The sequence below is a fragment of the Zootoca vivipara genome, chromosome 13 (genome assembly GCF_963506605.1).
Source record: "Zootoca vivipara chromosome 13, rZooViv1.1, whole genome shotgun sequence".
NCBI lineage: Eukaryota > Metazoa > Chordata > Lepidosauria > Squamata > Lacertidae > Zootoca > Zootoca vivipara.
In genome coordinates this window covers 41,076,157-41,095,758 of record NC_083288.1, presented here as the reverse complement: position 1 = coordinate 41,095,758, position 19,602 = coordinate 41,076,157, and the positions used below count along the sequence as shown (strand labels likewise).

At 45.3% G+C, this 19,602-nt stretch overlaps 2 protein-coding genes across 3 annotated transcripts; both read left to right on the top strand.

Annotated features, from left to right (window-relative positions):
- The first annotated feature begins 759 nt into the window (after positions 1-759).
- Positions 760-4,908, top strand: LOC118095655 (regenerating islet-derived protein 4-like). The gene is made up of 5 exons (XM_060281268.1): positions 760-854; positions 1,050-1,102; positions 1,850-1,941; positions 4,227-4,367; positions 4,777-4,908. The coding sequence occupies exons 1-5, from the start codon at positions 760-762 to the stop codon at positions 4,906-4,908; spliced, it is 513 nt and encodes a 170-aa protein (XP_060137251.1).
- Positions 4,909-10,020: 5,112 nt separating this feature from the next.
- On the top strand, positions 10,021-16,782 carry LOC118094958 (ribonuclease pancreatic-like). Of its 2 annotated transcripts, none has more exons than XM_035135765.2 (2): positions 10,021-10,321; positions 16,002-16,782. In XM_035135765.2, the coding sequence occupies exon 2, from the start codon at positions 16,018-16,020 to the stop codon at positions 16,447-16,449; it is 432 nt and encodes a 143-aa protein (XP_034991656.2). In that variant the 5' UTR covers positions 10,021-10,321; positions 16,002-16,017; the 3' UTR covers positions 16,450-16,782. The 2 variants fall into 2 exon arrangements, with proteins under 2 accessions (XP_034991656.2, XP_034991654.2); XM_035135763.2 differs by having other exon boundaries at positions 10,029-10,321; positions 15,999-16,781.
- The last annotated feature ends 2,820 nt before the right edge of the window (positions 16,783-19,602 follow it).

Below are 19,602 nucleotides of genomic sequence, written 5' to 3'. Positions count from 1 at the left end.
AATGGGAAAGTTCGCTTCAGGTTAAGTATGCTTCAGGTTAAGTACAGATTTCCGGAACCAATTGTGTTTGTAAACCGAGGTACCACTGTACTAGGAATAATTGTTTGCAGGATTCGGTTACAGTCAGGATCTGTTCTATGGCCCATCCCCGGGAGCCCCACTATGACACCCAGAAGCAGCAAGTGATCAAGTCAGCACTAGTTCTCATTGTCATTTCCCCGTTCATTTACAGTGCTGCTGGGCAGCATTATTTGAAAGCAGAAGTCTACAAAATTGCACTCCGTGGAATACCAATCCTTCCCCTTTCTAGTGGAAAGGTCAACCCCGGGACTGTCGTTTTGCTGAACTCTCCTTTCATTCCAACAGGGCTTGCACAGCACAGATTGTGTCCATGGTGGGCACCTAGGGAGGCTGCAGACTGCTGGTGAAAAGATCAGCAGGAAGAAACACCCTGCCCCCCCCCCCCGCATCCCCAGCCTTCTAACACAATAAGGCATGCCAAATCCATACTCACTGAAATTCTACAGCAGAAATGAGGCAGAAAAAGGGAAGCCCCATTCACAGGGGAAGAGCACTGTCAACTAGAGGGCATATTTTGGCCCATCTCTCATAATTTGTGAATAGGATCGTGATAAAAGTCACCTTTCTGCTGGCTGGGCCCCCTGTTGTGCAATGTTGCCAATAGCGTATCAAGACATTTCCTTGAAGCTGTTACCTTTTAATATTTCATCATGTTCACCTGAGCTCTATATTAAAGCCATGCATGTCCAGGAGACCATCCAAGCTCCTATAGACTTAGCAGACAGCCCCAGCATATCTTCCAAGGAAGGAAGCTCAGCAGCAGAAGGACTCAGGTGAGCAGCTAAGCGACTAAGTCTCTCCCCCTTGGTTAACAGAGCGGTGTCTTTTGCCTGGTTCACAACTTATAACCCTAGAAACTGAACCCAGTAACACCAGGTTATTAGATACCCACTGCATGTTTGAATTTGATTATGGATACTCATGGTGTCAGCCTCTCCCTGATATCCAGCTTCGTGGTTTTCTGCCAGTGTCAGCCCCAGGACCCTTGGGCAAGACACCTTCCATGGCCCCGTTTCCTTCAGTAGGTCTACCTCCTGAATGCAACAAGTCCAGGGTGCTTTGTCAGTTTGGTTCAATCCCCAGCGTCACCGGGTAGATCTGGGAATATCACCTGCCTGAAACCCTGGAGAGTTACTGTCAGCCAGTGCGGACTACAAATGAAAAAGCTGTGGCCCTCCAGATGTTGTTGGACTACAGCTCCCATCAGCCCTAGCAAGCATGGCCAATATCCTCCCCTACTGAGCCAAATACTGACTTGGTAGAAGGCCCTATGCTCCAAATGCCCTACCATGCTAAGCCTTGATGCTGACACTGTCTTTGCTCTGCTGCTACCATCTCTATGTGTATATTCACAGGTGAATAAAAGAAATGAAGTCTGTTGCTTATCTTAGTGTCTTTCTGGTTGGCTTCCTGGTTTCAAGTCCGTTAGCAGAAGGTGAGTTTCTCCTGCCAACAGAGCAGGTGCAGTGGAAGTTCTCTTGTGATGGGACACTTCCTCAGAGCCAAAGATGTCAGACACTCCCTGGGCCTCATCAAAAAAGAAGAAGTATGAATTGTATCAGGGTCCTTGCTGTTTGCAGGAAATAACCCCCTCCCACCTGAAATACCTTTGTTTTCCGCCTGGGTTACCCCTCCTAGCAATGCTCCTGGTGCCAATTAAAGAAGCCAGGGGTGCTGAGTGCCTGTGGTTTGGAAAGCAAACTTCTCTCTGTCCTTGTCTCACTCCTCACCATCATTCCTGTTTTTCTTGTCTCTCTCTCCTGAGCAGTGAAAGCTGACACCTGTGCCAGAGAGTGGCTGAAATACCAGGGCAATTGCTATGGCTATTTTGAGACTCAGATGACCTGGCACGAAGCAGAGGTAAGCGGCCAGCTAGCTTCACCTAAGTTAGGTAAATGGCTCTCAAAATATGGAGGTCCAAGAGGAGGTTCAATGTTGCGTTTCATGGTTCTCCATCCTTACGGTAGCCGGAAGAATCCCAGGAGACAGCTGGAAACAGCTAGCTAAAGACAGGACAGCATTATTATCGCTTTGTTGTGTTTTAACGGGGTGATGCTGCCTCTGCCATCCTCTCGACATCACAGTTCTTGAGGCAATCTTGTGAAGCCATGGAAGAGTCCAAGGTTTTCCCTCAGGCTGGGGTGAGGAACCCCCCCTTTTTTGAAAAAAACTCATTTCTATTTCAATTTACTACACAAATACCCACACCCCCAGATGAAAATGAAAATGATAAATGAACATACAAAAAGGAAAAAAGAAGAAGAAATGGAAATTACAGACACAAATAAGAATAACTAAAAAGAAGAAAAAATAAATATATCATATAGTACTAAGATCCAGTAAAGGTAAAGGTAAAGGGACCCCTGACCATTAAGTCCAGTCGTGATCGACTCTGGGGTTGCGTGCTCATCTCGCATTATTGGCCGAGGGAGCCGGCGTATAGCTTCCAGGTCATGTGGCCAGCATGACAAAGCCGCTTCTGGCGAACCACAGCAGTACATGGAAACGCTGTTTACCTTCCCACTGTAGCGGTCCCTATTTATCTACTTGCACTTTGACATGCTTTCGAACTGCAGGAGCTGGGACCAAGCAACGGGAGCTCACCCCGTCACAGGGATTCGAACCGCCGACCTTCTGATCAGCAAGCCCTAGGCTCAGTGGTTTAACCACAGTGCCACCTGGGTCCCTCAAGATTCAGTATAAACTAAAAAAAAAACAATATAATTATACCATATTTAATTTCATCTTTTCTTCTGGTTGACTTCCATTCCTCCTCAAAGTGGTTTCATTTACATCCTTTCCATATATATATATATATATATATATATATATATATATATATATATATAGTTCCAATTCTCCCCTTATCTCTTTAGTTCAAATTTCAGTTTTTACATTGTCGTTGTTGTTGTTTTTGCAGAAATTAATCAAAACAAGACCAAGTGTTTATTAGGGGGCACTGCTTTTTAAGATAATCTCTGTATTTATCCCAGTCCTTTGCAATTTTTGTTTTGATGTACCCCCGATTGCCTCTGTTATTCTGGCCATTTCTATATAATCGAATATTTTTTTCTTGCCAATCTTTTTTTTTGTTGGGTTGGGCAATTAGGGATCTTGCTGCTGCTGTGGCGTAAAGAAATACCCCCCGGGAAGCCTGTGTCTAAAATTCCCAGCAAGAAAGCTTCCGTTATTTTGCTGAAATTTTGCTCAATTTTTTTTCTTTAATTCTTCATATATTGAATCCCAGAAAGCTTTAATTTTACCATATGTCAGGAACCCTTTTTGGATGGAGGGCTGTATTCCGCCCTAGGAACCCCCGGAGGGTCACATGGCAGTGATGGGCAGGGCCAGAGGAAAAAGTGAATTCTACCTTTGTAGTATTTCTACAGACCCTTCTCTAGCCAGGAAATCAAGAGGTATTGTCAGAGTTCAATGATACATTCAAGTTAGGAAAAAATCACTTGGGGTGTGAAGTAGGGCCAATGAGGAGTGCTCACCTGGGAAGAGGGCATGAGGCCTAGGAATAGTTTTGTGGGCCGGATGAAGGTTTGAAGGGGCTCCATTCAACCTCTAGGCCTGAGGTTCTCAATCTGAAAAGTTGCTTGTTCCGACAGCAGCATGGATGCTATTAGCCCAGAGATGGATAGAAGATAAAGTCCCTACCAGAGAAGAATGGCAAATTAAACTGTTGGACTATGCCTAAATGGCAAAATTGACCGGAACGCTCAGGAACCAAGAAGACTATAACTTTAATAAGGAATGGAAAAATTTACAATTTATCTTGGAGACCACTGTAAACAGATGAAAACATTAGCAGGATTGCAATATCACTTGTAATGTAATGGGATAATGGAGATAATATCTATGGAGATAATGGAGCTTAAAAAAAGGGGGGGTTACTGAAAAAGATGCAGTAGAAAAGATTTAAGAACAGAACCCATGGAGGGGAAGGTGGGAAGTCCAGAGATTCAGAGGAATATTTTAACCGTAGGTGTGTGTTGTAAAATCAAATAAAAAAAATTCAGAAAAAGAAAAAGGAAAGTTCCTTGTTCATCACAATTCTACTTGCTTTAAGGCACAGAATGTCTCAGGAAAGAGTAGCAGAATGTGGAAAAAAACCAGCCTTTGTTCTTGTCCTTGTCTAGATTGAGTGCCAGAGTTATGGGCGTGGGGCCCACCTTGCTTCCCTCCTTACCCAAGCAGAGACCCTTGTGGTAGCCAATCACATCGCTGCTTACCAGACTGACATCAGCAATGTCTGGATTGGTTTGCATGACATCCGGCATGTGAGTATCTGGAAACCGCTTCATTCCTGCTCTGACAATGTTCTCTGTGGGAAAGGCACCTTCTAACAAATGTTGTTCACACCGAGTGCCATTGCATCCCTAACTCTTCTTCTCAGCTGTGAATTTTGGAGGCCACTCCCTGTCAGTCATAGTGGTCACCTTGGATGTTAGTAGTGGTTTTTTAAGGACCACCCAATCAATTTAGGGCTGTAGACATCCTAGTTATGGAATAGGTCCTCCAATTTTGCAGTGCTATGTAGACTACCATGCTGTACAACCGTTATTTAATGGTTGATGGGCTGTTTCTGGTTTGATGGGCTCCAGGATGTAGGCCCCATGAACTGAGGTAAGAGGAGAACCAGTATCCCTTCACCTCCAAACTTTGTTACTTTCTCTCGTCACTCTACAGAATGGAAGATGGAGGTGGACAGATGAGTCTACCTACAACTACAAAGCATGGATGCCGGGGGCACCCAACAACTCGGGGAAGGATGAGTATTGTGTTGAGGCATTCTGTGAGCGAGGAAGTCGTTCCTGGTGATGACGCACTTGAGCAAAGAGCAGTAGGAGTTCCCAGGGGAAGTGCACATGAAAGAAGATGCCATCCTGAAGAAAGAGTTCGCAGCGAACGTGCAGGTAAAAAATGATTTTGTACCACCCAGAATCGAAGACTTTCCTAGGGTTGCCAGACTCAATAGAGGACAGGACTTCTGTGCCTTTAATTGCCCTGCTCTCTTTTGAGTCTGGAAACCTTAAAGAGAAACCAGCAGACCCTTTGCTTGGAAATTAAACAAAGGGTCTGCTGGTTTCTCTTTAAGGTTTCCAGACACAAAAGAGAGCAGGGCAATTAAAGGCACAGAAGTCCTGTCCTCTATTGAGTCTGGCAACCTTAGACTTCCCTGTTCAGTTATATTAACTTCACATGTTGTTGTCAAGGGCATATTCAATAGTCTTCAGTGACAGGATACTTCTATCTGAGTATTTCACCAATTGCGCATTGCTTTCAGTTATTTAGCTTTTCATATGTTGTGTCTTTTACTATGATTTGTAAGTTGTTTTAAGATGTTTGTGCAAATGGCTAAGAAACATAAAGAATGACAATAACATTAACATATTATTATTACTTATTGTTTCAATTTATATCCCACCCTGCTTCCCAAAGGAGCCCAGGGTGGCAAACACATCAATAATATTTCTAAGCATTGTAAAAAGAGTTTAAAACCTTCTAAAACAGTTTTTTATTTTATTTAAAAAAGTCTCTTAACCAATGGTTCCATATTTGAAAGGAATAGCAGCTTTCAGTCACCAAATGCCTGGGTAAACAGGGATGTTTTAAAATTCCTTCTGAAAGTCAGTAATGAGGGAGACGGATGCACCCCGCTTTGTCATAGGCCGATGCCAACAGGGTGACTTTAACAGAGGACTTGACAGATTCATGGAGGATGAAGCTGTCAATTGCTACTAGCCACAATGGTTGTGCTCTTCCTCCATGGCTAGGGAAGCAGTATGCTTTTCAATAGGGACGCAGGTGGTGCTGTGATCTTAACCACTGAGGCTCTTGGGCTTACCAATTGGAAGGCTGGCGGTTCCAATCCCTGTGACAGAGTGAGTTCATGTTGCTCTGTCCCAGCTCCTGCCAGCCTAGCAGTTCGAAAGCACGCCAGTGCAAGTAGATAAATAGGTACCGCTGAAGCGGGAACGTAAATGGCATTTCTTTGTACTCTGGTTTCCGTCATGGAGTTCTGTTGCACCAGAAATGGTTTAGTTATGCTGGCCACATGACCAGGAAAGCTGCCTGTGGACAAACGCCAACTCCCTTGGCCTGAAAGTGAAATGAGCGCCGCAACCCCATAGTCTCCTTTGACTGGACTTAACCATCCAGGGATCCTTCGCCCTTTCCTATGCTTTTCAAAATCAGTTGCTGTAACATGCAGGAGGGGAGAGCTGCTGCTGCATTCCTGCTTTTGGGTAACTAGTCATTGACATCATATTAGTATCTTAGTAGTGGATTTGTACAAGATCATCCACACAAGGGAGAGGAATCTGTCAACTGTTGGACTTTTCTTTTGCTCTTAGAATTCACCAAGTGGAGTGATGCAAAGTGCCACAAACTGAACGCCTACATCTGCAAACATGAACTGTAGCAAGGGCCTGGATTCAACTGTGCTTGGGAGACACTTGGGATCCAAAGGAAGGGGACTCCCCAGTGGATCTTCTATGATCTCCGGGACATCTTGGGGGCTTTCTTTTATTAAAGAGACAATGAGACAATGAACACAGATCATGCTCAACCCAAGGCCATTGTCACGTAACAGAAAAGTCGTATTTTATGTTATATAAAGAGCTTTCATTGCTGTCTCCAGAGAACCTGAGAACTGTAGTTCTGTGAGAGGGTCTAGGGGTCCCCCTGCCAAAAACTCCCTAAATGTTCCCCAAACTACAATTCCCAAGAACCTTTGAGGGGGGGAACCATAGCCACGAAGCATGGCCCTTATAAGGGCATAGTAGAATCATAGAATCATAGAGTTGGAAGAGACCACAAGGGCCATCCAGTCCAACCCCCTGCCAAGCAGGAAACATGGATGCACCCTTTGAAATCAAACTTTGTTATCCATACATTTGCTCTGCATGTGCTTCAATAGCTGCAAGTGTAGAAGATAAATGCTAATAAAACTTTCCTTAAGATATAAGTGTGAATTTATTTTTGGTGGGGTCATATTTCATTGCAATGGTGACAGCGTTCACTATTTCCAGTGTTAATCATTTGTGCATTTGAATAACGTCTACACCATCTTTTGTGTCCAAAAAAGACATTTAAGATGCCTCACACCTTTGATGAAGTGCCAAAAGAAAACAAGTCAATGAAACAGCAGAATCGTTTTTTGAAAAGAACTCAAATGAGTAGGTCCTGCAACAGAATGTTTCATGAAGAGTGCTTTGGTTAAGGTTTTCTGGCAGCCAGTTAGCCAGGCATGGCCTCATCCAGGAGACTCCATCGTATTTGCTTCCCCCTGGTTTCCCATCTCACCGCATTAATTAGCATTCTGTGGCCACTGAGCAGCATCAGTTCTCATTGGGCTCTCTCTCTCTCTCCCTCCCTCTCTCCCTCCCTCTCTCTCTGTGTGTGTGCGTGTGTGTTGAATGTGGGCTCCTGAGTGCTATTTTCTTTCAAGGTTTATTTGTATGACTGCAAATCTTGGAGTTGTCTCATGCCTGCTAACACCTCTCATTTAGCTGCAGACGGAGTCGTTTTGGCTATACTGTATTAGAATCACCTCTGAGTTTGCTATGTGCCTATACAATTGGGAGCCAAGATAGCAAGCCAAAAAACAGAAAAGTTTCGCAAAACCTTCAAAACACAAGGCCTAAAAGGCTGATTGCTTGCCAGAATGGAAAGGGCCTCCACAGGTAGTGAAAATCTGCCAAGGATGGGGCCAATTGGGTTTCCTTAGGCAGAGAATTCCACTCTCTGGGTAAAACAGCTGAAATGGCTCTCTTTCCCCAAGTAAATGTGTTTCCATTGCTGGGCTGCATAGCAGAGCCTATCCTGCAAATCTTAATACTCATGTTGGAGAAGATGGGGATTGCTCTGATCCTTGGAAGGCAGTGGGGCAAGGGGGAAACTGCTTTAACCTCCATTTGGAAAGTGCAGGCACGGCATAAGCAGAAATGTGGATGAGCCCTGGTCCCATAACCCGTAGCTCCACTGCACCTGGACCCACAAGTAGATTAAGGAGAGAGAGAGAGAGAGAGAGAGAGAGAGAGAGAGAGAGAGAGAGAGAGAATATGATTAGACCAGTCAGCCAGCACAAGCTTGAGACCTGAATGAGGATCTAAGTCAGAGACACCCTGGTCTGTGTGTGGCCCAATACCCAGTACACCTCAATGGCTCTCAAATATCTCCACCCAATGGGTCTTTCAGGATTTAGCCAGAGGCCTCCAAATAGCTATAGGACCAAGGATCACTGCCTGAGGCTCTTTTCATTATCAAACACAAACCCTTCTTATTCTTATTCTTATTCCTATTTTATTTCTACCCAACATAATAAAATAATAAACATTAAAAAAACCTTCCCTATACAGGCTGCCTTCAGATGTCTCCTAAAGGTTGTATAGTTACTTATCTCCTTTTCTGTGTGTGTGTGTGTGTGTGTGTGTGTGTGTGTGTGTGTGTGTGTGTATGTGTCACACAATTCCATACCCTCCAACATTTCTCCAATGAAAATAGGGACATCCTAATTAAAAGCAGGACTTTCGAGGATCAAATCAGAAACCGGGACGGTTTCTCTAAATCAGGGACTGTTCCTGGAAAATAGGGACACTTGGAGGGTCTGCAAACAATGCTGTGGACTCCAGTTGATCCACTGTCTGTTGCACTTGTGTTTTTTGGACAGAAGAGAAAACTGAAAAGCATAATAGTTCATAGCCTGTTTTGAAAACATAACCTAGCAGATGCAGTGTGTGAAATGTCTGGTTGTGTGCTGTGTGGTGCTTATTAGTGTTCTTGTGTTCTTGTGCAGCCATTTACAAGCATGTGCACTAGAGACAATATGTACACAGCCATTCACCATGAAGATATTTAGCTTCTAGGAATTAAATCATGACGACAAATATGGTGACTTGTAGTACTAAGATGTCTCTAAAGGACAAAGCAGGGGCAGTAAATTACCAGCAGGATATACTAGAAAACAGGGTACAGTGGTACCTTGGTCCTTGAACTTAATCCATTCCAGAAGTCCGTTTGACTCCCAAAACCATTTGAAAACCAAGGCATGGCTTCCGATTGGCTGCAGGAGCTTCCTGCACTAAAGCGGAAGCCGCGTTGGACGTTCGGCTACCGAAAAGCGTTCGAAAACCAGAACACTTACTTCTGGGTTTTCAGTGTCCGGGAGCTGATTTGTTCGTCAACTAAGTCATTCGAGAACCAAGGTATGACTGTATATCCCCAGTGGAATGGGGATGGATAGAAGCAATCTAGCAACCTTAGTACTGCAATCTTTGGCAATCTGATTTCAAAATTTGCATTCTTTCTTTATTCGTCAAATATTTGTAGGTCACCTTTCAGGTCTTACCCTTTGAAGGTGGTTTACCACAAGAAAAGTGCTACAAAATACCAAGAAGACAGTAATAGTAATAAAATAAAACCAACCAACTCAGCCAGCCAATGAAATCATAGCCCACAGCCCAGCCATTTGTCAATATTCACGAGTAGTTATTAAGCCTTTAAACACCTTGAGTCAAAGTCATTTAGGGCTTTAAAGATTAAAAACAGCACTTTAAATTGGGCTCAGAAATGCGGTGGCAACCAATGGCACAGTAATGGCCGCAAAAGCCCCCACTTCCCCACAGACAAACTAATGTGGGAACCTTGACTTGGGCCTGGAAATGAACTGGCAACAAGACCTGGAAGCTTGCCAGCCTCGCTAGTGAAACAATGACCCTGGCTTGCTCTGGTGCATATCTGGAGTGATATAAAGAAATCAGCAGGTGTAGGTAAACATTGTCCCCTGCAGGGCCGTCTTAAGCGCCCCTGGCGCCGTGGTGCGCCGGATCCCTCCGGCGCCCCCCGCCCCGTTTCCCAGCGCAGCTCGCGGCGCCCCCCTGGCGTGTTGGCGCCATGGTGCCCTGCACCACCCAGCCTGGCCGTAGGGCCGGCCCTGGTCCCCTGTTCATTTTACCACGACACCCCTTTCCTATCGATGCTACATTATTTTTTTCTTTTCTTTTTTACAGAGCCATGTTGTGTAATTGTTGGTTAAATTTCAAACATTTCAGATTCCCTTTTTTAAATTCTCTGGTAAACTCCTATTGGGTAAGTGGCTTGAAGTTCATTTCCTCTTTCCCCCTGTACCCTGCCCCTTTTAAGTTTTTGAGCTTCGGGCAGCAGCAGCTGGAAGGACATTCTCGCCTCTTCGAAAAGTCATATCCATAACTCAAGACCAGATTAAACTTGGGTAAGTTGTGTTTTTGTATATTCTATTGGAAGCCACCCAGAGTGACTGGGGCAACCCAGTCCAGATGAATTAATTCATATTTGGGGTTCTGGCTCCTCTAAGCTGCTGATTTGCATCCTGAGGAATCTGAAACAAGATCCTTCACAAATAAGGAAGCTCAGCCCTTGAGGAAGTGGGGGCATGTTCCCCATCTAAGAAAATTTAATCAACTAAGAAAATTTATCACCACCCCCACCCAGGAAGTGTTGATCCAATTTTACAGAGGTATCACTGAAACTGTTCTCTGTAATTCTATTACTGCCTGGTATGGCACAGCTCCAAGATGAACAAGAAAAGGCTCCAACGAGCAGTAAGAATTGCAGAAAGGGTAATTGGTGCTAGTTTGCCTTCAGTAGAGACACTTTATGCTATCCAAGCTAGGAAGAGAGCAGAGCGAATTGTTGCAGATCCTGCATCATCTGTTTGATCTACTTCCATCTGGACGTTGCTACACAAAAACAGCTACCCAGTAGGCACAGAAACAGTTTTCCCCCTTGTGCCATCAAAGTGTTAAATTTGTAATTGTGTAGCGGAAGTAGAGGGCAGTTATGGGTGGGGTTCCTTTGCAGAGCTATTGTATTGTGTAACAGTGTTTGTATAAAGTACGTTTACATTGCAATGTAGCCGAAGCAAAATTCCAAGTATGTTGGTACTTGGCCAATAAATTATTATGCTATGCTATGCTATGCTATGCTATGTCTTTAGTAGACAGAGCTTAAGGGAATTTGCCTTCCTATAATGTCCTCAAAATCACACAGTTCTGCACCACTTAGAGCTGGCCAGGCCAATAGACAGGACATTTTGTACAGAGGATTTCCTAAGGACACAGGCTAAGGAAGGAGATTAGTGCAGAAGTGGCAGAACTCAAATTGGGGGTGGGGAGACCTCAGCATCAGGGAGCTAAGAATGCCTCTCTTATCTGGCACTTGGGAATGTCCAAACCCATGTCTCCTCCCCAGAGTAGGAGAAGATGTGGCGCTTATATCTTATTGCCTTCTCAGATTTCTTAGTATCTTGCACATTCTGGACGTTAACTTCTTATTTACGAAGAAAGTCAGCCTCAAAATTGGAGGTGGGGAAGCTCAGGCCTGGGAGCCAAATGCAACCCCCCCCCCCAATGGTCTCTCTCACTCGAAATCGCCATCTTCCTAGGCAGGCAAACATTTGTAGAACTGTAATCTCCTGATGTTTGGAAATGTAATATTTGATACCAGAGACTGTTGGGTCTGCAATGAAGTTTGATTTGGTCCCTGGGATTTTATGCAGCTGAATAAATGATACCAGCTGACTAACTGATATGCAGGATATAAACAAATATACTAATCATAGTCATACTCATTATTTTTGCCAGAGTTGAAAGCGCCCTTGAACTCTGATAATGCCTCTTGCATACTCTGTCTTGCTTTGAGTGGGACACCCCGGTATTACTGAAGCCATCCTGGCTTCTCTGATTGGCTCCTGGGATGTCCCATATTGGTTTCTGCGAGAGGGTGGTACACAGGCTGAGAACCTACCTGCCCGCAGACTGTCTCGCCAGAGTGGTGCAGGCTCTAGTTATCTCCCGCTTGGACTACTGCAATGCGCTGTACGTGGGGCTACCTCTGAAGGTGACCCGGAAACTACAACTAATCCAGAATGCGGCAGCTAGAGTGGTGATTGGGAGCGGCCACCGAGACCACATAACACCAGTCTTGAAAGATCTACATTGGCTCCCAGTACGTTTCCAAGCACAGTTCAAAGTGTTGGTGCTGACCTTTAAAGCCCTAAATGGCCTCGGTCCAGTATACCTAACGGAGCGTCTCCACCCCCATCGTTCTGCCCAGACACTGAGGTCCAGTACCGAGGGCCTTCTGGTGGTTCCCTCATTGCGAGAAGCCAAGTTGCAGGGAACCAGGCAGAGGGCCTTCTCGGTGGTGGTGCCCGCCCTGTGGAATGCCCTCCCATTAGATGTCAAAAAGGAAAACAGCTACCAGATTTTTAGAAGACACCTGAAGGCAGCCCTGTTTAGGGAGGCTTTTAATGTTTAATATTTTATTTCATTTTTCTGTTGGAAGCCGCCCAGAGTGGCTGGCTTCCAACAGAAAAATTATTATTATTATGAAATACGTGCATTTTGTGGGGACTGTGCTCTTGCACAAGTAAAGCCCAAAAAAACACGCGCCTTGATTTCCATCTGCAGCATGCTGGAGGCTATTCTCTTGCTTGTCTGGATGCAACACAGAAGGAAGTGTGCATGAATCCATGCAGAAAATATCCTAGTAAAATTTACATTTGCTGCTTGACACACTTTGACCTCTGGCCCTGCTTGCCTTTGGCACGTGGCCCTCAGAAGGTAGCCCAGAAAGGAATGTGGCTCTTGGCTTGAAAAAGATTCATCATAACTTGCTGCAGTGGGATGCAATGTGTATGTGTGTGTGTGGATTATAAAACATTCTGGCAATTACTAAAGTCAACCAGCCCCCAGATTTCCTGAAAGGAAGGGGGGGGGGACATAATGGTGGGCGATGGGCGATTACATAGGTTTATTTTACAGGGGGAAGGGTGGAAGCAAGATGATGATTCTGATTGTTACGCAGTTTAAGGGCTTCAAGGGGCCAAGCCCCAAAGGGGGCAAAAGGCCCAAATAAGGTAGGGGTGGGGAGGGGAGGGGGAGGGGAGGGGCAAGGGAAGATTAATGACAGAGCAATGAAAAGAAGGGAAAATTTGGAACAAAAGACTACTGAAAGAAATTAAACAGGAACTAAAAGGGAAAAATTTAGGGAAAATCAGAAGAATTCACCATTCGATGAGCTGCTCTCCAAAAGGATCGCTGTGAACTGCTCTCCAAAGCGGATTGCTGTTTTCCTTCGGGTTGGCAACGGAGACAATAGGTGTGTTCCGGTGCACTGAGACCTGAAAGAGAAGCTCAGGGTCACGTGCAGTGGTTAAATAGTGGTCCCTCTAACTGTTTGACTGGCATGCCCATAGCCCAATTGCACCCCTGTTAGAGGGACCACCAATAGGGTGTTGTGGCCGCTCCAATGGTCCTGCCCCAACACCTAGGCCTGATTGCCGGGTCCCACCGCAACAAGTGCCCTCTTGTTAGGGAGGACCCGATTTGCGTGTGGAGACCCTTTCACCAGGTTGTCAGGGGATTGTTGAGGCTTCTCCCGAGTAAAGACGCTCCAGTCCGTTCTGTCTTTAATGGTTTTTATTGTGCATACTATTTACAGTGCAGAGATAGCAGAAAACATGACCTCCTAGTCACTCGCAGAATCCGGCAATGGCGCCTGCGACGAAAGTCCTTTACTTTCCGTCTTATAACTCTGACCTCTCAATTATTAAAAGCCCTAGCAGGGATTTCTGAGGAAAATCAAACCTCCCACTTATCCCTCTAGCCTTTCTTTAAACCCTCTAGCACTCATGGGTTTTCAAAAATAAAAGAGAGTCCTCTTCCAGCCTAAACGTGACCAGGTACCTATATAGACTTGGGGCTATAAGTAAGACTGTTCCTCTGTGTACTCAGATAAGGGTTTCACTTCACTAGAAACTCCCTCACTGTAAAGCTAGCCTCCTTCCTGAGGTAACTTTATTATCATTCAGAACCTGTCTCCTCCTTTAGCCCCCCTCCTTTTCTTGGTGTACTCTCAGCCACAACTAACCTTCCTCCTCTAAAAGGCAGTTTTGACAGTTTAAAAGAGTTCCCCACCAACTGGGTTCCTGGATACCTTAGCTGGAAAATGAAATAGACGATTTACTGGTATGACACTTTAAAGATGGATATTTATTGGCTTGAATCTTAATGGTTGCTTTCTGGTAACATTGGTATAAACTTAATTTCACAGGTAACGTTCTTGGTAATCAAATAACAGAATACCTATCCACTACTTCATCTACTCTAAATTCTACCTTCTCCACAACCACCCAAGCTCCCACACAAAAAAACCCCAACCGCCAACTCACATAACTGTTCCCCTTTCCATTTAAACCCCCTGCAGGCCACGCCTCCCATGGAATGTTGCTGCCAGTTAACCAGGAGTCTGGGTTAACCCTTTGATAGGTTGGTTGTGAAACAAAAATATAACAGAACAGTTTCAAATTCGCCACAGCGCCCTTCTGCTCCGGGGCCAGCATAATAGCCTGGGCACCCCGAAATGGCGCCCTCTAACCTTGCGTTTGGGTGCGCGCCTCAATTCGGGTGCCAGAAGCGGCTGTGCTCCCCCTCCTACTTGTTGGCTGGAGTGGTGCAGGGGCTCTGATACACCACTGAGCCATGCCTCCTCCACTCCACTCCCATCCTCATTTCCTCCCCCTGACCCGCTACTGCTGCTCTCACTGGGCGAAGTGCTGGTCAGGATGATGGGGGGGGGGAGGCTCCCTGTAGGGAGGTCCCCTGACAATGGCCTAGAAATAAATTCAGACAGGACTCAAATTTTTGGCTTGGTTTTTGGCAGAATTTAGGCCACGACTTTATTGATTACAAATCAAGTGAGTGGTTGCATAGGCTCTGGTTTGGCTAGCACCTGAGCTTGCAGGTAGTGCTGACTCCAGTTAGCAACTGGCAGTCAGATCTGGCACCTGGGACAGAGGCAGGCAGCGGTGACTGCCAAGCCTCCCCCAAATGCGCCCTGAACTCAGACTCAGGGCACAACCCCGCTCGGGGAAGACCAGCCATGAGTCCTTGGATTCCTTTTACAGGAATACCCATAGATGGCTAGGGATCCTGCCATCTCTATCTACAATAACCAGAGCCTATCCGCCAACCTTACAAGTTGTGATGATTTGCTATGCGGCAGGCGAAACCCAAGTGGCACCAACCAATCAGCCAAATGGGGGAAATTCCTGCTGTGCCACTGCCTCAACGACAGGCGACATACGACGGCATAGCAAGGTCAAGCGAAAGCCCTAAAAGTAGGGAGAGGTGGGCGGGTGTTCCGGTGCTCTAAGACCTGAAAGGGTCAAGTGCAATGGATAAATAGTGTTCCCTCTAACTCCTTTGACTGGCATGCCCATAGCCCAATTGCACCCCGTTAGAGAGAACACCAATAGGGTGTTGTGGCTGCTCCAATAATAGTCCATGCCCCAACACTTAGGCCTGATTGCCGGGTCCCACCGCAACGCATGCCCTCTTGTTAGGGAGGACCCGATTTACTTAGATAATGTTACTAATTTTAACAGACTCAGCTATGAACTGTATGAATGGCAAGATGATTAGGTGATATTTGAAAGGTCAAGCTTCGCAAAGTTGCCAAAGAGAAAAAAGCAAGTTCCAGTGACTGATGGCCATCCCAAAGAACCAGGACTTTGTTTTAAGGAACAATATTCCTTGAATGGAGTAATGTCCCATTGCAGGACCACATTGTGTCCTTTTGCCTAGAGACACTGAGACAAGGCCAGAAATGATTATCTTTAATTTGTGTTGCCTTAGGAGGGGTTCATCATTCAAAAGATATACAATGCACAGTATCAGTCTGCTTGTCATAGACAGGATGGAATGCAGCTGTTTATCTCAGGTCTCATCCAATCATATTTAACTTAGTTTCAATAGAGGCTTCCCATAAATGCTCCACCACATTTCATATAAGGTGTATAAGGGTTCCTGTCCCCCCTCCCAAGAAATAGGCATCTCTTTAACATTTCCCCCTTTTTTTCCTCCCAGTAGATTCTTAGACGCCACCATGCTGGTCTCTGGCTGCCTGCTGGTTCGCCTGGCCATCCTTCTCAGCGTCCTCCTGGTGCAGTCCTGCGAAGGGCAGTCTTGGGAAGCTTTTCAAAACAAGCACATTGATTACCCCAAAACACAAGCCCCCAACCCCAATGCCTACTGCAACCTCATGATGGTGAAGAGGAAGCTGAATCCGACTAGATGCAAACCGAGGAATACTTTCATCAACCATGCCAAGGAGTCTGTCCAAGAAGTCTGCGGCAGTGGTGGGAAGCCTTACGAAAAGAATCTCTATGACAGCATCGAGAACTTCCCCATGATTGACTGCAACTTCACTGATGGTAAACCTCCTAATGACTGCAAATACAAAGGCCTAGAGTTCTCCAGACGCATTCGTGTGGCCTGCCAAAACAATATGCCCGTTCACCTGGAAAAGCTGCTGTAATAGGCAGAAAACCACGCAAGCCACACGCTGCCCATTGAAGCCAGAATGCTTCTTTGGCCATTTCTCCCTGCAACGCATCCACATCGTTGGCTTTCCCCAGTTTAACAGTCATTTCCCTTTTCCAGGGGACCCTGGGAGCTGTAGCTCTAAGGGCAATGACGCCGGGCTTCTAACTAAGCATTCTGTTGCTTTCTCTCAATGGCTATTCTCTCAATAAAGCTCATTCTATCAAAAGCAAAATGTGTGTCTCTGTGCCTACATTCTGCCTATGAAGAGCTCAGAAGCTCTTTACGAGTGAAAGCAGGAAATCAGAGAAACTTGTTTTCTCCCCAGAGAGAATTAAGGAAATCTTTAACGAACTCCTGCATAATAAAACTCTTTTTTCACAAGAACTGGAATATACAAGATTATGAATGTACGAGACACTGTCTGTGACTAGGTATTATTTTTTTGTTGTTGTTGTAAAACACAGCTTGTGCAGGATGTATGTGTAGTTTTCATTGAGAAACTGGCTCATCTTCCTGTTGGGATTAAAGCGACAAGGCTTGCAATATTCTACCTGAACCATTGGGGGGGGGGCGTGATGGATAGAAAGGAAACCTGTTCTTCCCTCTCTTTAGGTAACTACTGGTTGGAAAAGTACATTACTTCCTCTCAGGTCTTCCTTCTTTTCTTCTATCCTGCCTCCTCTTCATGTTAGTCCAAGTATGGCTTAGCATGTGCTGAGATAAGCCCTTGGTCCACCCAGCTCACCATGATCTTCACTGATGTGGGGTGAGGCCCCAGAGTTACAGGCAAGGTTATTTCCACTTGGAAATGCAGGATAAGAAGCAGGGACCTTCTGCATGCAAAGCAGATGTTCTACCTCTGCACTATGGTTCTTCCTTCAACGCCTGTCAATACCATCAGTTCCTGGAAACATCTGGTTGGGCACTGAAAAAACAGGATGTTGGACTAGATGGGCTTTAGGTCTGATCTGATAGGGCCGATATGTTCTTAAATACACCTAATTCAAGCTATTTTGTTGCCTGCTCTGAAACTCCTCCTCCTCCTCCTCCTCCTCCTCCTCCTCCTCCTCCTCCTCCTCCTCCTCCTCCTATTATTATTCCTTCCAGCAGCACCTTACAAACCAACTAAGTTTGTCATTGGTATGAGCTTTCGTGTGCATGCACAGGTCTTCAGATACCTTGGTCTCTAAGGTGCTACTGAAATGAATTTTTTTATATATTTTTTTGTTTCGACTATGGCAGACCAACACGGCTACCTACCTCTAACTATTATTATTATTATTATTATTATTATTATTATTATTATTATTATTATTATTATTTAACTGCCCTTCATCAAACAATCTCAGGGCGGTTCACAGAATAAAATACAAGATAAAAGCACAAGTAAGTATTCAAAACAAAAACAACTAAACAATACCCCCCTTTCCAACAGACACATTTAAAAGACTGTAGAATAGGGATCAGTAAAAGACCTGGTTGGAGAGGAATGTTTTTGCCTGGGTCCTAAAAACGTATAATGAAGGTGCCAGGCAAACCTCCCTGGGGAGAGCATTCCACAAACAGGGAGCCATCGGGATTCCTTGCGGCAATAATGATCCCCTAAACTAGGAGTTTAGGATGCGGGTGGTTCTGTGGTCTAAACCACTGAAACTAGGGCTTGCCGATTGGAAGGTCAGCGGTTCGAATCCCCGCGACGGGGTGAGCTCCTGTTGTTCAGTTCCAGCTCCTGCCAACCTAGCAGTTCAAAAGCACGTTAAAGTTGCAAGTAGATAAATAGGTACTGCTACAGTGGGAAGGTAAACGGCGTTTCCGTGTGCTGCTCTGGTTCACCAGAAGCGGCTTTGTCATGCGGGCCACATGACCTGGAAGTTGTAAGCCACCTCCCTCGGCCAATAATGCGAGGTGAGTGCCGCAACCCCAGGGTCGGTCACGACCGGATCTAATGGTCAGGGGTCCCTTTAGCTTACGTTTACTGGGAACCATTGTCGTTTTCTGTTCTGCCTTTAACCAAAAGAACACAAATGCAACAGACAGCAACATTTCCACTGATGTGTTCTTTCCCAGTCTTACCTGGAGATGCCAGGTATTGAACCCTGACCTTGTACATGGAACACGCATGCTCTGTTACTGTCCTTTGTGGGGATGGGTGGGGAGTGGTGGGAATGGATTTGGATTGTAAGTGGAAGAAAATGGATTTTTAGTGGGATAAGAGAGTCATGGAGAAGGAGAAAGGCCCAGTTTCCAATTTTGAAGTTCTGGTGTCTCACTAAGATAAGCAGGTGAGAATTTGGTAATGTCTCCTGGCCTGAAGCCATCCTGGTACAGCAACAATACTTGCTCTCCAATAGCAGAGATGAGGAAGCCATAGAAAGCAAGAAAATGAACAGGTTGCCTCTAATGCTCCTTTGTCACTAGGTGGCAGCAAAAAGCAAGGATTGAACTCTCAGCTGGGGAATCAGCAAGAATGTTGGTCAGCCTACAAATATTAACAGTTGCATTTCCACAAATAAGTGCTGTGCTTGGTTCATTCCATTCAGATAATCAGGTTTTTAAAACCAGTTTCTCTCTTTATGAAAACAAACGGAATGGCTTTTTTATTTTTATTTTTGCATGCAGCATCAGAGACAATATAATAAAGTCAAGACTGGGAGTCGGGGATATTTACATTTTAGACCAGGAGTGGGGGGTGTTTTATCAGCCTGGTGGCCACAGTTCCTTCTCTTCAACCTTCCAGGGGCTTCGTGCCAGCAATGGTCACAACAACAAATGAAAAGCTTATCTGTGCTGTAGGTTATTTTCTACACACTCATACAAACACTCTATCTTTCTTCCGGAGAAGCAGTAGACATGATCAGAGCTTAAGGGCACATTCCAACCATTCAGAATCATCTGGGGTGGCAAGCAAGGCCACAGAGCATTGTTTTTTCCCCCCAGGAAATTTCAGAAGTCTGCATTCAGCCCCTAAGCCTGAAGTCCCCCATTCTCCTGTGTTAGCCCCGACTTTAATGAACTTATGGGGGTGTCTTTTTATACAGCGTCAACATAACTGTGCTTGGGGGGCCCATTTTCATTCTGCTCAGGGGGACCTGAAGTTCTGCCCTGATGAAGGCACATGAACCTGTGACAGTGTTAAATCTAAGCA

Coding starts and splice junctions, on each gene's coding strand:
- LOC118094958 (XM_035135765.2), top strand. CDS start 16,018: ATGCTGGTCTCTGGCTGCCTGCTGGTTCGCCTGGCCATCCTTCTCAGC.
- LOC118095655 (XM_060281268.1), top strand. CDS start 760: ATGCATGTCCAGGAGACCATCCAAGCTCCTATAGACTTAGCAGACAGC. Junction 855..1,049: donor TCAGCAGCAGAAGGACTCAG/GTGAGCAGCTAA, acceptor GTTTTCTGCCAG/TGTCAGCCCCAGGACCCTTG. Junction 4,368..4,776: donor GTTTGCATGACATCCGGCAT/GTGAGTATCTGG, acceptor GTCACTCTACAG/AATGGAAGATGGAGGTGGAC.